Below are 20,183 nucleotides of genomic sequence, written 5' to 3' on the forward strand. Positions count from 1 at the left end.
CCAGAGGAAGAGCCGGGGAGGGAGGGAGGGAGGTGAAAGGAGGAGGGCGAGGACAGGATGTCCTGAGTTTTAGAGATGAAGTGAGAGGCCAATGCAGTGCAGAGGGCCTGGGAGGGGACAGGAGAGGTAGAGACTGCAACAGGGTTGGCCAGCTCCTTGCAGATTTTAAAGAGTTCGGCGGAGTTGTTAGATGCCGCAGAGATGCGGGCTTGGATAAGGGCTCTCTTCTTGGTGAGAACGGAGAGCCGATACTGCCTTTGGAGCAGGCGGCAGGCCAGTTTGTCAGAGGATGAACATGAAGCACGCCATTTCCTCTCTGCAACCCTGCACTTGAGTTTTAGGGTGGCGAGATCCGAGTCATACCAGGAGTTACATTTGGCTTTGGGCTTCAGGCGGATTCTCATGACGGGGGCAAGGATATCAAGAGTAACAGATATAGCAGAGTGGAGCATGGAGAGGGCTGTGTCAGGGTGGGAGTCGGCCGAAGGGGCGGGGGGGGGCGAGAAGGTAGCAGCGAAAGCCTCAACTGACACACGCTTCATGGGTCGGATGACCGAGAAGGTGGGTGGCAGTGAAGAGGGTGGCTTTGCCTGTGGGGTAGGGAGGGTGAGGTGGGAGGATAGGAGAAAGTGATCACTCCAGGAGAGAGGAGTGGAGAGAGGGACGGAGAGGGGAAGGTCAGAAGAGATCAGAGCATCAAGAGTGTGCCCAGCAGAGTGAGTAGGCCCAGACGGGAGAATAGAGAGTGAGAGAGAGTCGCAGAGGTCACGAAAGAGAGCAGTGGGGGGACTGGAGGCATCAAGGTGGATGTTGAAGTCGCCAAGAAAGAGGAGTTGAGTGGTTGAGGACAGGAGTAAGGAGGAGAGGTCAGCCCACTCAGAGAGGAAGGAGGAAATTTGAACAGGTGGCCGATAGATAGTAGCCACGGTAAGGGAATGGCTAGGAGAGAGAGAGAGAGTCGGCAGACAAGACATTCAAAAGAGGAGTAGGTCTGCGTAGGAGTGACAGTGGCAGGAATCCACTCAGGGAAGATAAGGGCAACACCACCCCCTGCACGGTTAGGCCTGGGCATGGAGAGGATCTTGTAACCGTCAGGTAGGAGTGTGTCAAAGCTGGTGGCAGAGCTGGCTGTGAACCATGTCTCAGTGAGACAGAGGACGTCGAGTTCCAGTTCCTCAAGAAGGTGACAGATATCAGAGGAGTGCTTGATGGCAGAGCGAGAATTTAGAGTGGCAATGTGGAGAAGGTTGCCCTCCCTGAAGAACTTCCGGGGAGGGGTACAGATCAGAGGTACGCCCTGCGGAGGTGTTGAAGAAGGAGGTGAAGAAGGAGCACGAGAGGGGGCAGGGAGGGAGGGTAGAGGCAAGGTAGCCAAGGATAGAGGAGGGGGGACAGCAGGAGAGGAGAGGAAGTTGATGAGGTGTGGGAAGCGTCTATCAAAGAGGAGAAGGTTGGCCTGAGGGCCTTGGACCAAGATGGTCCCATTAGAGTAGACATTAATGATGGCCTTAGAGGAGCGGAAGGGGGCCAAGAGGACATCCCAACGGGTGCCACCATTAATGGGAGAGGAGGAGAAAGGAGAGAGCACCGAGATCATATGAAGGGTCCATAGGTCAGGCGAAGGCACGAAAAAGAGGATGTCAGTGAGAGTTTCCTTAGAGCAGGCACTAGTGTAGGTGTCAGCGATAGGGAGGCCTGGGTTGGAGACCAGGATGTCCTTTTTAAACTTTTTCCTACCAGATTTAATGAGGAGAGCAGGATAGTCAATGGAGAAGCAGTTAGAGAAGATAGGCGAGACAGAGAGCACCATGGAGTAGGAGGGAGGGGGGGGGGGAGACAGACGAAACGAGAGCACGCAGACAGGAAGTGAGCGGCAAGCACAAGTTACCACAATTAGAGCAAACAAACAGTAAAGCGTATTAGGTACCGGGCCACCTAACTTGAGAATCCTGCAAGGGGAGAAAAACACCCTAGGCCCTAGGCTGTGTGCCTCACTACAGCCCTTATCCTACCGAGACTAATCCTGGTTGCTCAGCCATTGCTACCAAACCTTTCGGTAGTTCGAGCTAAACTTAGGGAGTTACAATCCTGCCCCTAAGGTGGGCTTTTCCAAGTTCTGTCACACACAGTAACGTGTGTAAAATTCCCTAACACTGGGCAGATGTGTTGGCAAGAGGCTGTCCATGATAGGTCAACCACTGTCAGTTTGAATGGTGCGGATCCTGAACACTGGTAGACCTGGTGGAGACCAAATCCTTGATAAGGAGGACTCCTGCAGCCATTCAACAGATCATCTTTGGAGCCAAGACCCTTATGAAGAAATGCAGTCCGCTGAAGGCCCAAGGACGACTGCTGCAGCTGACCAGTATTGCCTACAGCCAAGTCCCTGACCGGCTCTCTCCGAGACTACCTTGCTTCAGCCATCGCCATTCAGAGTGCATCCTTCAGCCACATCCTAAACTCAAAATCAATCACCAGAAAACTCAATGCATCACCCCACCTCCCCCACCAGTACTCAAAACCCAAACTACCTGTTCCCCACTAGTAACGGAACCATTAAATGGTGCCCTACTCAATGTGAGATCCTTAGGCGCACATGCCATTGACGTACACAACCTTATTCTCGAATACAAACTCGACTTTCAAGTAATAACCGAAACCTGGCTCCACTCAGCATCAGGCCCTTTGCTCACATTAGCCATACCACCTGATTACACATTATTTAGAACAGATCGCCAGGAGGCCACCGGAGGCAGAGTTGCCATTATCTCCAAAACTCCTCTCCAGTTCTGAGAATGTAAAACAGAAACCTTACCAGGATACGAACACATAGCATTCAAGCTAGCCACAGACCCCAAAACCACCATCAGCTTTCTAATAGTGTACAGAGCCCCCAGCTCCACCAATAACCCTGATATAGAACTACCCCTACTCATTTCCCCACTCCGAAATTCATCCTCCTAGGAGACATCAATCTAGGGTATAATGACCAATCCGACCTGAAAGCTACAGCCTTCCACAATGCATTCCTAGAAATACAATTCAAACAAGTTGTTAATGCCCCTCAAAAGGACGAATCCTTGACTGGATAGTAACACTGAATACCATAATCCTCCTAGAAGACATGATAGAAATTTCCTGGACTGATCACCTCCTCATCAGGCAACATCATCACAACGAGGGACCCCACTCCACCCGCCACCCCAGCACTACCCATTCTGATGAGAAACTCAATGAAACTCACCACTGACAATTTAACTCCTCTGCTAAATAAGTTAATACTCAACCACCAGCAGATCCCAACCTTGATGCCATGTCACTGCATTACCATACCTGTTTCAATTCATCCATTGATGAAATAGCCCCTCTCAGATCTAAACGTCCCAAACAAAAGCGCAGTAACACATGGTTCAATACGGACCTCATCGAACTTGGAAGGAAAAAAATGAGCGCTAGAAAAAAAAAAACACTAGTGAATCTGAAAAAGAACTCCAGCTAGTATCCAAATCCTACAAGTTGGAAGTATATACCCATAGAGTGAACTCCCTAAACTTGTGCATTACTAATGCCACCTCAAATAGCAAAGAGTTGTTCGCCATTATCAAACAACTAGAAACACCCATCCTTCCTCCCAGCCTAGTCAAAGCAAGTAAAACTTGGTTTAACACTATCCAGGACGCACTAGCCTCCAAAATAAGCACTCTTCAAAATAAAATCAATTCGCAAAAAAATAAATACTAGCAGCTACCAAAGAGCCATCCTCTTTGCCATCAACAGATACCACAACTAACATACCTGAATTCCATTTTACTCCAGTGACTGCAGATCAAGTACTAAAAACCATAGCTTCACTCAAACCTTCGAACTGCAAAAGAGATAACTTTCTTGCCAAATTAGTTAAGGATTGCGCCACTACCCTAGCACTCACCATCACCAACTTCGATAATGCCTCATTTAACACCAATACCATCCCAACCAACATCAAAGAAGCCTGGGTTACCACCTCCTTAAAAATCCCAACTTATATCCCACTATCCCTACCAATTACAGACCCATCACCACAGTCCCCTTCCTCCTTAAAATCATAGATAAAATTGCTTATACCCAAATCCAATCTCACTTCGAAAACAACCAACTGCTAGGAGAAAGACAACCGTTCTTCAGCCCCGGACACAGCACAGAGACAGCATTGCTGGACCTAAAAAAACAGATGGACGCAGTCAGGGACTCTGGGAAACTATGCATCCTGTTATTATTTGGCCTGTCCACAGCATTTGATCTAGTAGATCACAATAAACTATGCCTAACACTAGCCAATAACTTTCACTTCTCCAAGGAAGCCACCACCTGGATTAAATCATTCCTCGCAGACCATACAGCTAGAGTAGCCATAGGCGACATAGCAGCAGCCCCCATCTCAGTCCCACTAGGAGTTCCTCAAGGATCTTGTCTCTCCCCAATGTTCTATAACGCTTTTACCAAATTACTCTTTGCAGCGCTAGACGCAATGTGAGTAATTTACACCAACTTCGCTGACTACACACAAATACCTATCCCAATATCAGGCAACCTTGAACAGGATACCAACTGTGTGAACAAAATGTATTCCATCATCCAGAACTGGATGGCGGCTAATAGCCTCTGTCCAAATGGAGAAAAAACAGATCCTCATAGTAGGATCCCCTGCAAACTCCCCTCCCCTCCACTAGCCAAACTTCACCCACAATACACAGATATAGTAATTGACGGCATCTCCAACCAAGTAAAAACCTTAGGGGTCTATCTGGATTCAAGCTTTACTATGAGCAAACATATCAGTGCACTCTTCATCCACAGCCTATACCGCCAAACTTATTGCACTGAGTCGACCTTTTCTCACACAACAAAACTGTATCACCCTCGCTAGAGCTCTCATATTAGCCAAGATCGACTACTGTAAGATACTCTTACTAGGGACTTAAAAATAAATGAATAATGCAACTACTCCAGAATAAAGCGCTAAGAGCAGCACTAGGCATAAAACAAAGAGACCACATATCACAACACAGGAGAGAGGCACACTGGCTACCTATACAAGCCAGGATACTCCACAAAACTCTTACCCACACACACATAAATGAGTCTCGGGCAATGCCCCTAGCCATCTCAACCAAAGCCTAACCCGAAAAAAATCACAACCAGAACACTTAGATCCAACGCACATACGCACCTGCTCATCCCCCGCTGCAAGAATGTAAGAACAGGCAGCTCCAGCTTCCCCGTAGCAGCCCCTAGAATTTGGAATTCACTTCCAGCCAATATCAGCAATGACCCTTCCCTCAATAAATTCAAGAAACTCCTCAAAACCTGGCTCTTTCATAAATACTAACCTCACGACAGATACACTACATAACAGCTGGCATCTGCCCAGCTCTGATCCTCCGCTATTCACCCCTCCCACAGACACACCCATGCCCACACTATCAAGTTTTGTATTTGTATTTATTGTTTTATATAGAGCCTTAATCCAAGGCGCTTTACAATGAACAACAAAATATACATTGAACAGTAGAAGCTATAACGGTAAACATGAAAAACCAGAAAATCAGCATGTAGAACAATTTACATATGAGAAAAAAGAGGAGAGGAGGGGGGGGTGGAGAAAGAAGGGGGAGAGAGAGTAGTGAGTAAAGTGAATAGTAGGAAGAAGGGAGATTTAGAATAAAAGGGGAAGATAAAGAACAATGAGAAGGGTAGAAGAAAGAGGGTTAGAGGGGGAAGGGGATCAGGGAGGGGAATGTCCTTTTCGTAAACAAGCACTGTATGCAATTCTATGGAAAGTAAAATTGTAAAGTATTTTCCATGTATCTATTTAGATTGTAGGTCTGTCTGAAACTCGATTCAGCACCACTATGAGGCTAGTCTACCAAGTAAAAATCATATTATTTAAAGTAACAAGAATACACCACTGTACGCTATTCTACCATGTAACCAAGTATATCTGCCTATGTAACTAGACTACACCACTGTAAATATATATACATGTTAAAACTAAGACTAAGTATACTTGTAGAACTAAGACGCGATACCCACGGGTTTGGGCGTAAAACAAATGCAATAAATAAATTAAATAAAATTCTAATGAGATCACCTGTTCCCTGGAGGTCTTCATCCTACCATGCCAAGGGAGACCATATGTCCAGTCTTCAGAAAAGTATCACTGGAGCCTGAAACCATGGACTAGCCAAACCCAATACTGATGCCAAAAGTGACCTCTGCACCCGCAGTCTCAGGACCTCCCTTTCCGCGACTCAAGTAAGGGGTCCAGCGGATTCAGTAATCCCTGAAGTGGTTGCTGAAGAAATCACAGTGAGGGGGTGAGTTTGCAAAGCTAATCATATAGGGTTGTATGGGCTTAGGTCCTAACCCTATATCTCTCCCTTGCCTGACTAAGATCATTGGTGGTCTGGTCAAAGATCGTGCACCCCCTCTGCCCTCACCGGCTTCCCCTAGAGTGGTTCATTTGGAGAGAAACTTGTAAGAACTTGCTTACCTTTCAATTCTTTTTTGGAACATTTACTCTAAGCCTGGGCAATTCATGTTTGCAAATCAAATAATAAACCCCCGGCAAAGCACATATTCTGTAAATTGTAACTTCTGGGCACTTGTCCCCAATACCTAGCAGTGCTGGACTTATTAAGAACTAGGGACCTTGTCTTAAGTTTACCTGTGAGGGTTCCATTTAATGTACTTACCTGTCTCTACTGGTTCTATTTTTCTCACTTACTTTACCACTCACAGTTATTACCTTTGCATTTCAGTGCTGGACTGCCCCTGGCCAGGACAAAGACTGATATGCAGGGATATTTCTACTCTGTGAAAGGGACAGTGAGCTAAAGACTTGATTGAGACTCTCCCGGGGGTCATCCACGCAAGGAACAGGTCAATGGGCCGTGTTCGTGCTGGTAGAGGGACTCCCAGAACAACCCCTTCTTTTAATTTAAAAATACTTTTCAGAATCAGAAGAAGTTTCTGGATAATCTTTGGATATGCTTTTTACACAATTCCTACACCCTGAGGTGACTTCAATCACACGAACAATAATGCCATTTATATATCCCGCTAGTTATACTTTGCAGATTCTGAAGTTGTAGAAAGGAAAGATTTAAGGAAGGAAAAAGGTTAACAGGTTCAACTAAATCTTCCAATGAAATCTAGACAAGCCTTTCACAGCCATAACAGTCTAAAACAAGTTACCACCTATGAGGGACAAACAATATCAAAGTCAATTGCCTAGAAGAATCTACACAGAGACAGGACAGCCAAAGTCAATGGCGCTGAGGCACTTCTTAGATAAAAGTCTTGCACAAAGTTAGAGAGTTTGTAAAAAAAAATATATATATATTTATCACTTCGAGGGTCACAAGCTGTTTAAGCCTGTTAAAGGAGAGTTGAAATCAACTCTAAAAGTAAGCTGATGAAATTCCCAACGGAGAAGAGCACAGCTAAGACGACAAGGAGGTAAGTACCCAAAGTCATAAAAAGTACCTCTGGTATGAAGAAGAGTGCTCCAGCTGAATGCTGTCCTGTTACAGCAGGTCTGTCAGGTCTAACAGACAGAGGCAATCCCGATGTTCAAACCTGTTCTCCCGACAAAGAGCATGGGATGGTGAAGGTAGCAGTCGACCAGAAAAGAAACATTATAGATGTGGACTGGATTTCCCACACAGAGTTAGATGTCCAGCTTTTGGGTGGATGTGTATGAGATGTGGACAGATAAATCACTCCTGGATCGTGTACAAAGAGGGGGTTTCATCATTGACAACATGGAGATCCAGTGCACAATTGCTACCGAAGAGGAGGTGTGGCATAGTGAGGTTTCCTTATGTGAGTTTATACTGGGAGAGAGAGAACAGACAACCTAGTGCTAGTAGCTATGTGGAAATGTGTCAGTCCCAGCTGGGACGTGTCAAAGCAATAGAACCAAAGAAAAGATCTAGCCATGAAGCATGTTGAAAATGGGGGGCAGGGGGGACATGGATGGAAGAAGGCTGCAGGCCAATGTAGATTGGATAAATTTCAAGAGGGGAATTGAACGAAAACAGATGCCAGTGAATGAAAGCGAATCTGTACTAAGCAAGCAGAAACAACGAAGGAAGATGGGATCCAGCCATGAGCCAGTTTCACTAATAGTTAGGGATGTCAAAAGGCCCAGAGTGACTGTTGTGAAAGATGATAGCGTAGTGACAGGAGATGCTTCGCTCTTCCATGCAATGTTCCAGGATGAATTGGATGAAGGAATGTCTGAGGAAGGGAGAAATGAGGAACCTGCTGGTCTCATGTCTCATGTCACAGAATGACTCAAATAAAGAACTGTTTGGGGAAAGGAGGAGTGAAGAACTTGGTGGTCCCCCATCACTCTGGACATTCGCCACCTTGTTTGCTTGGCAGTGGTCGCCCTCAAAGGACTACATGCAAGACCTTATGTCTCATTGAACAAATGTAGAGGTGATCCAGCTAGGCTGATGGAGAGAGTGAACTTTTATGATAAGCAAGGGGGAGGTGTTGTGGCTGAATAGAATGTGGAATGCTTGGGGAGTGGAACTTGGGAAGGAATGGAATGGGGAGAGAGCAGTTAAGATATGACAATAAAGATGTGTATACCTACAAAAGGTTTCTGTCATCATTGGAGGATATTGCACTATGTATAAATGTATAAAAGGAACACACCAGCCATTTAAAATAGTCAGGGTAACATGAAAAATGTTACATGAGAATGTAGGATAAGGGGCTACTAGGTAACGGCCAAGCACTCCACATAAGATGGTGTGTGCTGGACCTACAAAGAGAAAAGGTAAGTAAAGTCAATTTCACTTTACTATTCTTGGGGACAGTAGTTCACACAAGAAAAGGTATAATAACCTTATGGGAAATCTAAATGATTTCTCTGTGAGACTGCAATGAAGTTTGTCAGACCAAAAATAGTGAAAACACAATCCAAATCAGGTCAAAACACATGAGTGAGAAAAAGGTCTCACTCACTCCAGGGTTAAAATTAAAAAGTCCTAAAGTCCAGCAAAAGAGCTGGGAGTCTCTAAGGTTGAAGGGCATTAGCACAGAAATGGGAATTCTCCTAAACAGGCAGTAAGCGTATTAAAGCAAAAGTCATAACTAGCTTTGGTGGCAGAGCTTTGAAAAGGTATTTGAGATTTAGTGCTATCACTGGTGTCCAGGGAGATAGCAGTAGAGTAGCGAGTGTAGTAGTTAGTGTGAGAGGGAGTGAGTGTTTGGAGAGAGTGGGACTAGTAGAGAGGGGTGTAGAAGTAAGGTGCAAGGAATAGGGTGTAGTACAGAAGTGAGGAGGGGGTGAGACGAGTGGGTGTAGTGGAAAGGTGAGCAGGGCACCATATCCCTGAGTTTGGTGAAGAGGGAAGCAGAAGCAGCACGTAGGGTAGTGGTAGCAGAGAGACAGCAGTAGCAGCAAGAGTAGCAGTAGTGGTAGCGTGTAGAAGGTAAATAGTAGTATTGAGAGCGGTAATTGTAGTGAGAGTAGTAGCAGTGTGGAGAGCAGGCAGAGTAGTAGTACATTGAAGAGGAGAGTAGTGGTAGTTTGTAGAAGGGAGTACAGTAGTGTGGAGAAGGTAGTAGTCGGAGGAGTGGTAGTAGTAGACTGGGAGGAGAAGGAGGAGAGTTAACATCCAAGGGAGGAGCCAAAAGGAGGAGAGAGAAACATTGGAGAAGTAGAGGAGAATGACGCAATGAGGAAAAAGTGCAGGTGGGTAGAGTTAGGCTAAGAAGGAGAGTAGTAAGGAGACTAGTAAGGAGATGGGGGGGCTGGAAAAACCAGATGGCACACATATACCACACTATCAGAACTAATCAATAGTGTAGAGTTAGGTAGAAGATCCCTGAGTAAGTTAGATAGCCTGTACTCAGGGAAACCATATGTATTTTAGACCAGCCTTAGGCTATAGCACTCACTATGGGTTACGGATGCCTGCGTTAGGGCGAGATTCCCAAGGGAGGCGAGTGAGAGAGGGACAGCCATAGCCCCACTTTCACAAACCCAATTTTTCAGCCGGTGCATCTATTTATCTGCTTATTTTTAACCATTACTTCAAGAAACATCCATACATTCTGTGATTTTGTCAATGAAACCGATAAACTTCCTTAATGATTTTGTGGATTATTCAGGCCTTCTGTTAAAATACATTCATCTTTCTATTACTAGACTATGAAAAAGCATAGCACAAATTTGTTGACACTCACGTGACTGCTTCAGTTGCTCATCTGCCTTTTGTGGATAAATGGGGTGCCAAGTGTAATCAATTATAAGCATCACACTCGGTACAGTCCAGCACTCGACATAACCAGACCTTTATAGAGAAAATAAGCAAATATGCATGTTATTTTAGCAGACACAAAATGTGCCTCGCAAATGCAATGTCTGTTTAAATACAAGGTTCTTAAATGCAAAAGACGACAAAGAAAACCTACCCTCCTTGAGTAATATTTCTCCATTTTGGCTTGCTTGTTTTTTGGCCACTTTGACTTTCAGCTGAAGCACAGGATTCTGGACTCACTTTATTGGGATGGCAATCTTTTACCAGGGTCAGAAGGGAGTACTTGCTTGGATGGCAGTCTGGCATAAACAAATGAAGATCCACATCGCCTCCCTGCAAACAATTCACAAAACAGCTTTAGACTTTGAGCATCAGCTTAAGTGTGCCGTTTCATCTCCCATGTTTTTTGAGCACTTAACACAGTTTACAAATAAACGACGAAAATAAAAGATAAAATAAAAAAGAAAGTGATGCAAGAACTAAGGGATAAATATTGGTACAGTGTAAATAAAAATGCTGAAAAGGCAGAAATTCAAAAAAATATGTTTCCTTAACACATGCAGTTCGAAGGTAAGTGGGGGACAAAACGTATGCGACATAAAAAACAAATGGTAGGGAGGTCAATAGCACAAGTTGACAACAATGCTAGAGGGACAACAACCTAGCAAATTAATGTTAGGCCAAGATGTATCCAGTATGCACTTTTACCATTATGTCATAACTGTTTTGTAGTGGTTTATAACTGAGGACTTAAAGTAGCTTTCTGGTGGCAGTAAGGGACCATATAAGGAAATCAAATTAAGATTAAACGACATCCATATGCAGTGTGCCATTTCTTTTGAGTACATACTTTTTAGAATATCCTTTTCTTGAACAAAAGCCTTATCTGAAGGGATAACTGAACTAGCCTTCTGGGTACTTTGAATGGCCAGAGATGCCAACATTTCACTGAAGGTGCTGGAAGGAAGACCACATGAACTGTTAGGAGCCCTCTAACCAGGACATGGTGGTTGAGAAGGAGCTTTACGAAATAAGACAAAAGGAAAAGACAACAATAATCATGCAGTCCACATTGGACCGAAGAGCGAATGACTTGAGCAACCAGCCACAAGAGGTCAGTGGCTGGAGAGCACTGCAGGCAGCAGATAAAAGAGGAAGCTATAGAAGCAAGGTGACAAGTTGACTACAAGAACCACATGTGAATCAACACAAACAGGCCCGCAGATTAAAACTGCTGCTTGATCTTTCGCTCCCGACTGTACCCGGCTTAGCTTGATACCAACAGCTACCTAGAGATACTTTTGACTCCCGAGGCCAACTGGTACATTACATGCTACATTACCACTGTTTGGCAATCTGTAAAGGAGAATTATGACACATCTGGAAGTTAGTTAAAGCACAACAGGTTATAGATAATTGACAAAAAATTATAGATAGCATTTCATGAATAAGTTAGATTTACGGCATGCTTTGTAATTGCTCTTCTTTCTCCTGCTTACTGGGCGATGCCAATACTCTGCCTTATGCAAGTGCTCATCAAATCTTCATTTCAATCCCTGATAAGGGAATTAAACAAGGTATGCTGAGATTATTGCAAGAAGACTGGTCTAAGTAAAGCAAGTAGAAGATGTACTGACCTGCATTTTAGTAACAAGACCAACCGTTGCAAGCAAATATGAATTTGTTAAATTAACTAACATAATACATAGGGCTGACTTCACCTTAAAACAGGACAACATTAAGGACGCTAAGAGTGTTTGCACTGGCACTTAAATCATTTGAAAATATTACAGAACTAGCACTGGAAAAAAAAACAGGCCTGGCTTTTTAATAGGTGTGTTTGTTTATGCATGGACAGGCAGTTAATTGGATGAGTTTGATTATGTGGATGTGTGAGTGGGTGGTCATGATTACTTGGGATGATGGATGTCATTGTTTGAATGGATGTGATTGTGTGAATGTTAGCGTATTTGTGGGGATGGGTGAAAAAAGATGGATGAGTAATTGCCTGGAAAAATGAGTGATGTATTGGGGAAGTGCATGGAAAATTGTGATTTACTGTCTGGGAGCTTTAGTATTTCGAGACCAATTCCATCCATAAACCACGGTTTTATAAACTATATTATGTGTGCTGGAAAGCCCCACACACACGATGAAGTGGCTTGAATAAACAGGACAAAATATGAATGTTTGTTTATCCTCCCAGGAAGCTATAAACCCACACATTTATTTAACACAGCTGCATTTATTTCAATTTGTCCATTTACTGAATAAGTGTCAATTTGTATTATTCTAAAAATTAAACTGCTTCCTTTGCCATGTATAGGCATTCTTTGGTGCAGTCCCCATCACAATGACATTGCGATACTATTTTGGTGCCGCAAATGGAATCCGTACACATTTTCGAAAGAAAACCCAGTTAAAATGCTGATCCGCTGCAAATAGCAAATTTTTTATCTGGGAAAATAAAGTACCAGTTATAGTCTGAGTCTCTGATTTTGTGGATAAAGAAATTGCCTTTTGATACTGTACGCAAAAACGGTCGGACTAAAGCCTAGTAATACTTTGGCAGGGCAGTAGCAGAAGGCTTAACAAATAATGCTGGTTGTGTGGCAAGCTGAAGAAAAACATAAAATTCCCTACATGTTTTGTGTGTGTGCTTTTTATTTTTTAACATTAGTCATTTCAGATGTTTGGGCTCCTTTTTTCTCATTAACTGAAAGGCATTATGCTAGAAGAAATCTCATTGGCTGAAACCATGGGCAACCATACTCTCCAGTGTCAAAACTATTGGCTCCTCATTTGCCTGGTTGCTTGCCTCACGTTTGGATCAATTCGCAGGGTTCATTGCTGAAATGCAACCAGGAGCAGATCACGCTTAGAAGAGAAGGGACTTGGGAAGAGATTGATGCCATAACTTTGAAAAATGTGTTGCCATTGTTATGCACTCACGGCTCATTCTATTATCTATAATGCATAGAACATGGACTGTTTATCAAACCTTTAGGTCCCTTAAGCTGAGATATTAAATAAAACAAGGTCTACTCTAGAAGACCCAACCAGGGTAGGAGGGGCTGCAACAAGGGGCTTCTGCTTGGGACTGGCATGATCTTCAGCTTAAGCCATAAGTCGCCTAACCTCGCAATTTTAGTCTGCTCACAACAAAGGGAGGCGGGGCTGTTTAGGAGTTCACTACTAGAAGATCGCCTGTCGCAGCCTCTTTGTGGTGACCGCCACTGGAACCATCCTTCTGCAGTCCAGTGATGTGTCCTGAAGGGTCTGCACACCGAGGGCTGCACCTTTTCTTCATTTGGGGTCTTCTTCAAGAAATTGCCCGGAAAAGTCTTGTGAGGATCGCAACGAGATCCCTACACGAAAAGTGACCTCCACTCACCCAAAACAAGGACAGGGTATTGAAGTGCCAACAAATTCAAAAAAGACCTGCAGCGTCACCTGGAAGAATCAGAGTCAGTGGGTAAGTGAACATATCTGTTTCTATCCCACCCCCAGTCTCCCATAGGGTAACATTGGGTTTAGGGCACTTGTCCCTAAAGTCCCTCTACCCTGGCCTTTGGTCGTCAAACCTGGGTCAAGGATCCTGTCCTGAGACTTTCCTTTTGTATAAGATGAAGTGGGGCACTTACCATATTTGAAGTAACTTATCTTATTAAACTTTTCAATCATCAATCACCACCTCAGCCCACTGTATTAGTTCTGAAATACCTTTGCTGGAATAACAGTGGTGGAACTTGTGACTTTATGGGCCCAAGGCCCCATACATCTTAAGGCTGGACTTCCTAAAACAGAGGGAACAGGGTTGTGATTATTCTCTCTAATCCAACTGTTTTGCTCGCATATTACTTACCCGCTGACTACTGGCATTATCTATAAAGGTGAATATATATATATATATATATATATACACACACACCTTTTGAGTAGGATACTGAACTGTGATTTTTGTATGCTTTGTGTGTTTAGAAAGGCCTAATAAATAATGGTATTTTCATAAGCCATGACTGCTCTTCCAATCTAAATTGATTCTGTTTTGGCTAATCTTACAGTTTCATCCCCGTTTACCAAAAATTGCATGGCCTCCTAAAATCCTCCCCCAGGGGCTGATTTTAGAAATCCATCTTAAGAGCAGTAATGGGTGTTTTGGGGTTTGAGGTGTGTGAGAAACCAGAAGGTATTTCACCCGCTAGTCCACAGGGATCGATCTCTCTCAGGTGGCCAGGGCACGGCCATTGCCTTTGGATCCAGACCTGGGGGTGGACCAGTGCGGGAGGATTACCTCGGTGAAGGGTCTTCGTGGAGTGGGACACTGGATGGCGAGATGTGGTATCCCTTCCCCTGTAACACCTTTACCCCATCCTACCAGGTAGGATACGTGGGAACTTTACCCCTTTCCCGTCACAAAGACTTCCACACAGACTGCCCGCTCTGGGAGACAACTGACTCACACCCAAGCAGTGTACCCGACATGTCCCGCTACTATGGTCAGGGGAAGTCAGGTAATTACTGACAATCACTTGCACCGGTTTTCCAGTAAACTTCCACACATGGATAAAAGGCAAAGCACACGAAGGAGTAGCAGTTTCGAGAAGGCAGCTGAACAACGGGAGAAAGACGGCAAACCATGCAGGTTTTGCAAGGAAGGAAATACCCTTGACCTTTCCGACAGCAGACCATTACTTTCAAGAACCTTGTAGATCTTAAAATGTAAGGCCAGGATACCAGGCTAAAGAATCCTGCATTGTGTGTCGGAGATACCAGAGGCCGTTCTGTGTAGCTGACCGAGTTGGGGAGGAGCAGCAGCCACCCTGGTATCGTCTTTGGCTCCAAGATCCAAGTAGCGACAAGAGAACAACACAGCAGGGGAGTTGGAGAGGCGGATGTAAGATCTGTCTGTGCTGAAGTCTAAGCTGCAAGCAGCAACATTGTATAATGAGAAGGAACACACATTGTTAAATGCGTGTGATGAAAGACGCAGTAAAGCCGAATTGCTGATGAATGTTTGAACTTTGAGAAGGAAAGATACAATACCAATGTCAGAGTGGTCCAGCGCCATGTGGGTGCTCAATCAAAGGTCTCTGTAAAGGTGTCCAACCAGGAGGTGGCAGAAACAAAAGTAAGAATATTGTGTGAAGTGAATCGAAGTGGTCCTTTGACGGTTAAGCCAAACCCATCGCACATTCGAAAGTCTTTGATTTTTTAGAACAAGAGGAAAATATCGAAAGTGAGATTGCATGGTCCGAGCACGAACAAGGTAGATCCGTGATCCGAGACCTAAGTTCTGTCAATTTAGCATTTCAGTGCCCATTTGACGTCTAGTGAATGTAGGGCCACCTCGGCCGGGGCGTCGACATTTGGAAGAAAACTGGCAAGGTGATGACTGTGCTCTTGTGAAAGTCTGTGGGCACCTTGCGGATGAAGCGTAGGATAGTCATTTGGTGCACCTTATCCCTCTGAAATCGCAGGTACCGTTGGTTGACCACGACCGCCTGGATCTCAGAGACGCATCTGGTGGAAATAATGGCCACAAGTAATGCCACTTTCCACAATAGATACTTAAGAGAGGCTGTGGCCATTGGCTCAAACAGCTTTTTCATGAGGCACGCCTGTACCGTATTTAGACTCCATTCTGGCGAGGTCCTTCTAACTGGGGGAAAGGTTCTAAACCTTTCCATTACGGAAGGTGCTACTGCTTCTTCTGGTATACCTGGATATGGAGGCCAGGTGCATTTGGATGGAGGTGTGGCCAGGCCCTGCTTAGCCAAAGCGAGCAAATATGGAAGTATCTGCTCTGGCGTAACCTGGAGCGGTTTAATGACCCCTTGATTGGAGTTCCACGGTTCTGCACACCACCTGCAGAACCTTTTCCATTTCAGGTCATATGATTTGTTCATGGCAGGGGCCCTGGTCGCCGACAAGAACTCAGCCAAGTGAGGAGCCACGCCGTTAGGCGTACGGACTGCAGGCCATGATGGAGTACCTTTCCCCTGGTCCTCCGTGATGATGTTCAGGTGAATGCGAAGCTCGACCGGTCGGTCTCCTGAGAGCTGGACCAGGTCCGAGTACCACGTCTAAAGGGGCCAATTTGGCACAATGAGGATTACTTTGCATGGATGCTTCCTGATAATCTGCACCATCCGACGCAGAAGGGTGGAAAAGCGTATGCGCACAGTCCATCCCACAGGAAGGTGAACGCATCCCTCAGTGACTCCTGCTGGGGGGGTCCTGCTGGCATATCTTGCACACTTTGTTGTGAATTTTGGTGAATAAATCCACCGTTGGAAGAGGGCCTGCACTGTTGTGGTCGGGCTCCCACTCATGGGTCTGGGACATCTGCCTGCTGAGGCCATCCGCCAACTGGTTTTACAGTCCAGGGAGGTGAAAGGCATGAATGGTTATGCAGTGAGAGATCGCTCACTACCAGATGTGCTATGCCTCCTTTGACTGGGTCTTGGACCGAGTACCCGCTTAGGGGAGTTTTTCTAAAGTCCACTAGGGGTAAGACTTCATAAAACTATCCCCAGGTGTACAGGTCCCCAACTCTTAGTATAAGTCTGTACTACTGAAGGGATCTTGATAGAATGGCAGAGCAGCCAGGCTTATCATAGGAGGAAGATGTGAGCTGTGGGTAAGTACACTGAACCCAGTAAGTACAATAGCCCAAAGAAACACTTACACTTTAAATGTTATATTAAAAATATACATGTATTATTTACACAAGTAAGGTAGATAAATACTTCATTCACTAACCAACACACGCAGGAAAATCTTAATAATTTACAAAAGCCAATGCTTCATTGGTAGTTGCTCGCGGTTACAATTGTTACAGAGGTTGAAGCTAATGACAGTTCTACTGTATTATCGGTACGAATGCACACTCACGTTATTTTAAAGATATACAGTAATTGTATTCAGTTAGCAAAACTACATACGATAAAGTATTTTAGGAAGGGAAATGGTTGGGTAGTCACACAGCAGCAGAGCTTAATGTTCTAGAGACACTTTCCAGGCTATCTAATGCTTTTAAAGGCCAATCCTCAACTTATTCAAAAAAGTCAGTGTAGGAGTGGATCCAAAGACTTAGAAGTAGCAGAATAGCAAAAGGTTCCTCAGGATAATTTCAGTCTCTAGGATAAAATTACTTGAAGATAACACGAAGGGGACCCTGCAAAAGGACTCTGTAAAGGGACACATTGCTGGCAAGCTTGGGTCAGAGGTAGGGTGGACTCCCTGAACACCTCTTCACGCACTCCAGTCACCCTGTACCTTAGGTTAGAAGAAGTAAACCTAGCTGGATTCTCCTCTGTGCATCAGTGACGGACCCGGTCTCCTGATTCCTCGGTCTGGTGACAAAAGGAAGGGCTCTGAATGGGAGGTCTCAGCAGCAGTCACGAGAGATGACCCCTGGCACGGATATCTTCAGTCTCTTTGGTCGATCTGCGATTTTGGCACCTTTTTATCAGCTCCAACAAAGTACGCTAATCACCCAGTCGATATTCTTAGCTTCCGAAGTCCTGCACTCTGGTCAGGGAACTTAGATGAGTGGGATTGTGCCTCTGGAGGTCCAACGGGAGCTTCCCAAAGCTCTGGATGGATTTGGCTTCACTAAGACATTGCACTTCAAATGGGTCGGAGGTCTCCTGGTATTCACGGTCTGCAGTTCTAGAAAGACACAGCACCTCGAGAGATGGCTCGATTTGTAGTTTGTCTCAGGGCTGGTAGGTCACACCAGCGAAAGGGAAGGAGTCCTCTAAGAAGCTCCTCTGTCGATTAGAAAACGGGGTCAGGACAGCAGTGGTCCATTCACAGTGATGCAAAGGGTCTGTAGGCGTCTCTGGTCGTCTTCAGCTTCGGTTCATCTGTTCCAGTGGTCGACTTGCCTTTCATCTCAGGAACCTTACCTTTTTTCCGTTTTCCCCACACACTCCTCTGCAAATTCTCTCAGAATTTTACAGAAAGAGGCGAGTGGCTGTCCAATCAGGACAGCCAGCCCACCAGTGGGAAGTTCCATTCAGGCACTCTATCAGACAAAGGGAAGGCAGTGAATAACTCCTCCCCCACTTCCTGCCTGCCAAGACACACGGGAGACTAGGCAGGGACACCCAAGGGTTCCTGCCAAAGGCAAAACACACACACAGAATCCCCCTCCCCCAGAATGGTAGAAGAAGTGCTAACAAAGAACAACCACGATCGAAATGGTGAAAAAATGGCGAAATAATTAAAGGAGCCACCATGCTAGAACGTAGGTGACCCTATTGTGCACAACCGAGACTGTCAATACAGTCTGCGGTAAAAATATAGCACAATAGTTGGCAGAACATGTCCACTGCCACCAGCCATGACTATAGGGTTGTTTATGTGACTTAAAAGTCACAGGAGCAGAGAGATGGGGGGATACTAGGTATCCCCTTAGCCCCCCACATAAGGTGATGTGTGCTAATCTCTGATTGTATAAAGTTTTAGGCAGGATATAAAGTATCCCTCGATCCTTAAGAACTGTAGTTAGTAAGGATAAGGAAAGAATCTCAAAGGGGAAACCAAAGAGTTCCCAGCAACACTGCACATAATGTGCTGTGTGCTGAAAATGTTAAACACAGATGCCTTTAAAGAGATATGGAGGAAAGCAGACACCATAGTAAAGATACAAAACAGAGAACAGAGTTCCAAAGGTCAGATCAAATAAGAATGAACGAGGGGTAAAAGGCTCACCCCATTCAGCATAGAAAGAAAAAGGTCCAGAAGTTCAGCAAAATGTGTTGCAGGTCTCACTAGGAGAAGGGATGAAGCATAAAAATGATACATCTCCATAACACCCCCCTGCTTCCATAAATAGCACATCATAGATTTATTGTCTGAGAGGACTTTGACAGCCTGCCCATTGAAGAGCAGCAGGAGGGATTTCAGTGCCCATCTGACTGCCCTCAGCTCAAGCACTTTTATGTGCAGAGGATTTTCGTGGGGAGCCCACAGCCCCCTGATGTGTAGCTGGTCCACGCATGCCCCCCATACCTGTAGGGAAGCATCTGTAAAGTGTGTTTTGCGTGGATCCGTAACAAATGTCTTGCGTAGGTCTGGTTCTTGGAATGGATTCCCTTTGTTGATGTTGCCCTTAGTTGGCCAACCATTGAAGTTGATCTGTTAACTCTCGAGTGATTTGTACCAGTCCCCCAATGATCCTCATACTTGGGACCAGGCTGCCACCAAGAACTCCTGCAGCAGCCTCATGTGGAGCCTGCAGTATGGGATGAGGGGTATACAGGACGCCATTGTGCCCAGTAGCAGCATGCAGTGACGCACTGTGAGCCACTTGGCTGGTGAGAATGTCAGGAGCAACATCCTGAGGATGTCGTGTCGTTCCGGAGATGTACGCACCCTGGGTTCCACCGTCGAGAATTCCGCCCTGAGAAATACCAGCTTCTTGGATGGCTGCAGAGAAGATTTTCTGTTGATGGCCAAGTGCAGGTCCTGGAGATGCACCATTTCTGCTGTGGACTACCTTGCCCTTGTGATGGTTGGTGCTCGCACTAGCCAATCGTCCAAACAGGGGTAGACATGGTGGCCTCCCCTGCAGAGGCAGGCGGCCACTGGCGAAAGGCACTTTGTGAACGTGTGGGGTGCCGATTTTAGGCCAAACGAGAGTACCCGTTACTGATGAGCGCTGTTACCATGAACCATAGATACTTCCTGTGCCTTGGATGGACGGGGATTTGAAAATACGCATCCTGAAGGTCCAGGGACGACAGGTGGTCGTGGTGTTGGACTGCCTGTATTACCTGTTGCAAGATGACCATGGTGAACTTTTGCCGTTTTATAAATTTGTTCAGGTTCCTTAGATCCAGAATTGGT

General features: G+C 45.3%; 1 protein-coding gene across 11 annotated transcripts in view; it reads right to left on the reverse strand.

Annotated features, from left to right (window-relative positions):
• BLTP1 (bridge-like lipid transfer protein family member 1) overlaps positions 1 to 20,183 on the reverse strand; it is a 2,946,455-nt gene that overhangs the window by 2,429,621 nt on the left and 496,651 nt on the right. For all 11 annotated transcript variants that reach the window (XM_069631149.1, XM_069631145.1, XM_069631146.1 and 8 more), the window contains exons 17-18: positions 10,477 to 10,655; positions 10,249 to 10,355 (exon numbers count right to left, since the gene is read on the reverse strand). In XM_069631149.1, coding sequence (XP_069487250.1) covers positions 10,249 to 10,355; positions 10,477 to 10,655 — 286 coding nt within the window. The remainder of the gene's footprint in view (positions 1 to 10,248; positions 10,356 to 10,476; positions 10,656 to 20,183) is intronic.

Source organism: Ambystoma mexicanum, chromosome 6q, assembly GCF_040938575.1.
Source record: "Ambystoma mexicanum isolate Mex_15411 chromosome 6q, UKY_AmexF1_1, whole genome shotgun sequence".
In the NCBI taxonomy this organism is placed as follows: domain Eukaryota; kingdom Metazoa; phylum Chordata; class Amphibia; order Caudata; family Ambystomatidae; genus Ambystoma; species Ambystoma mexicanum.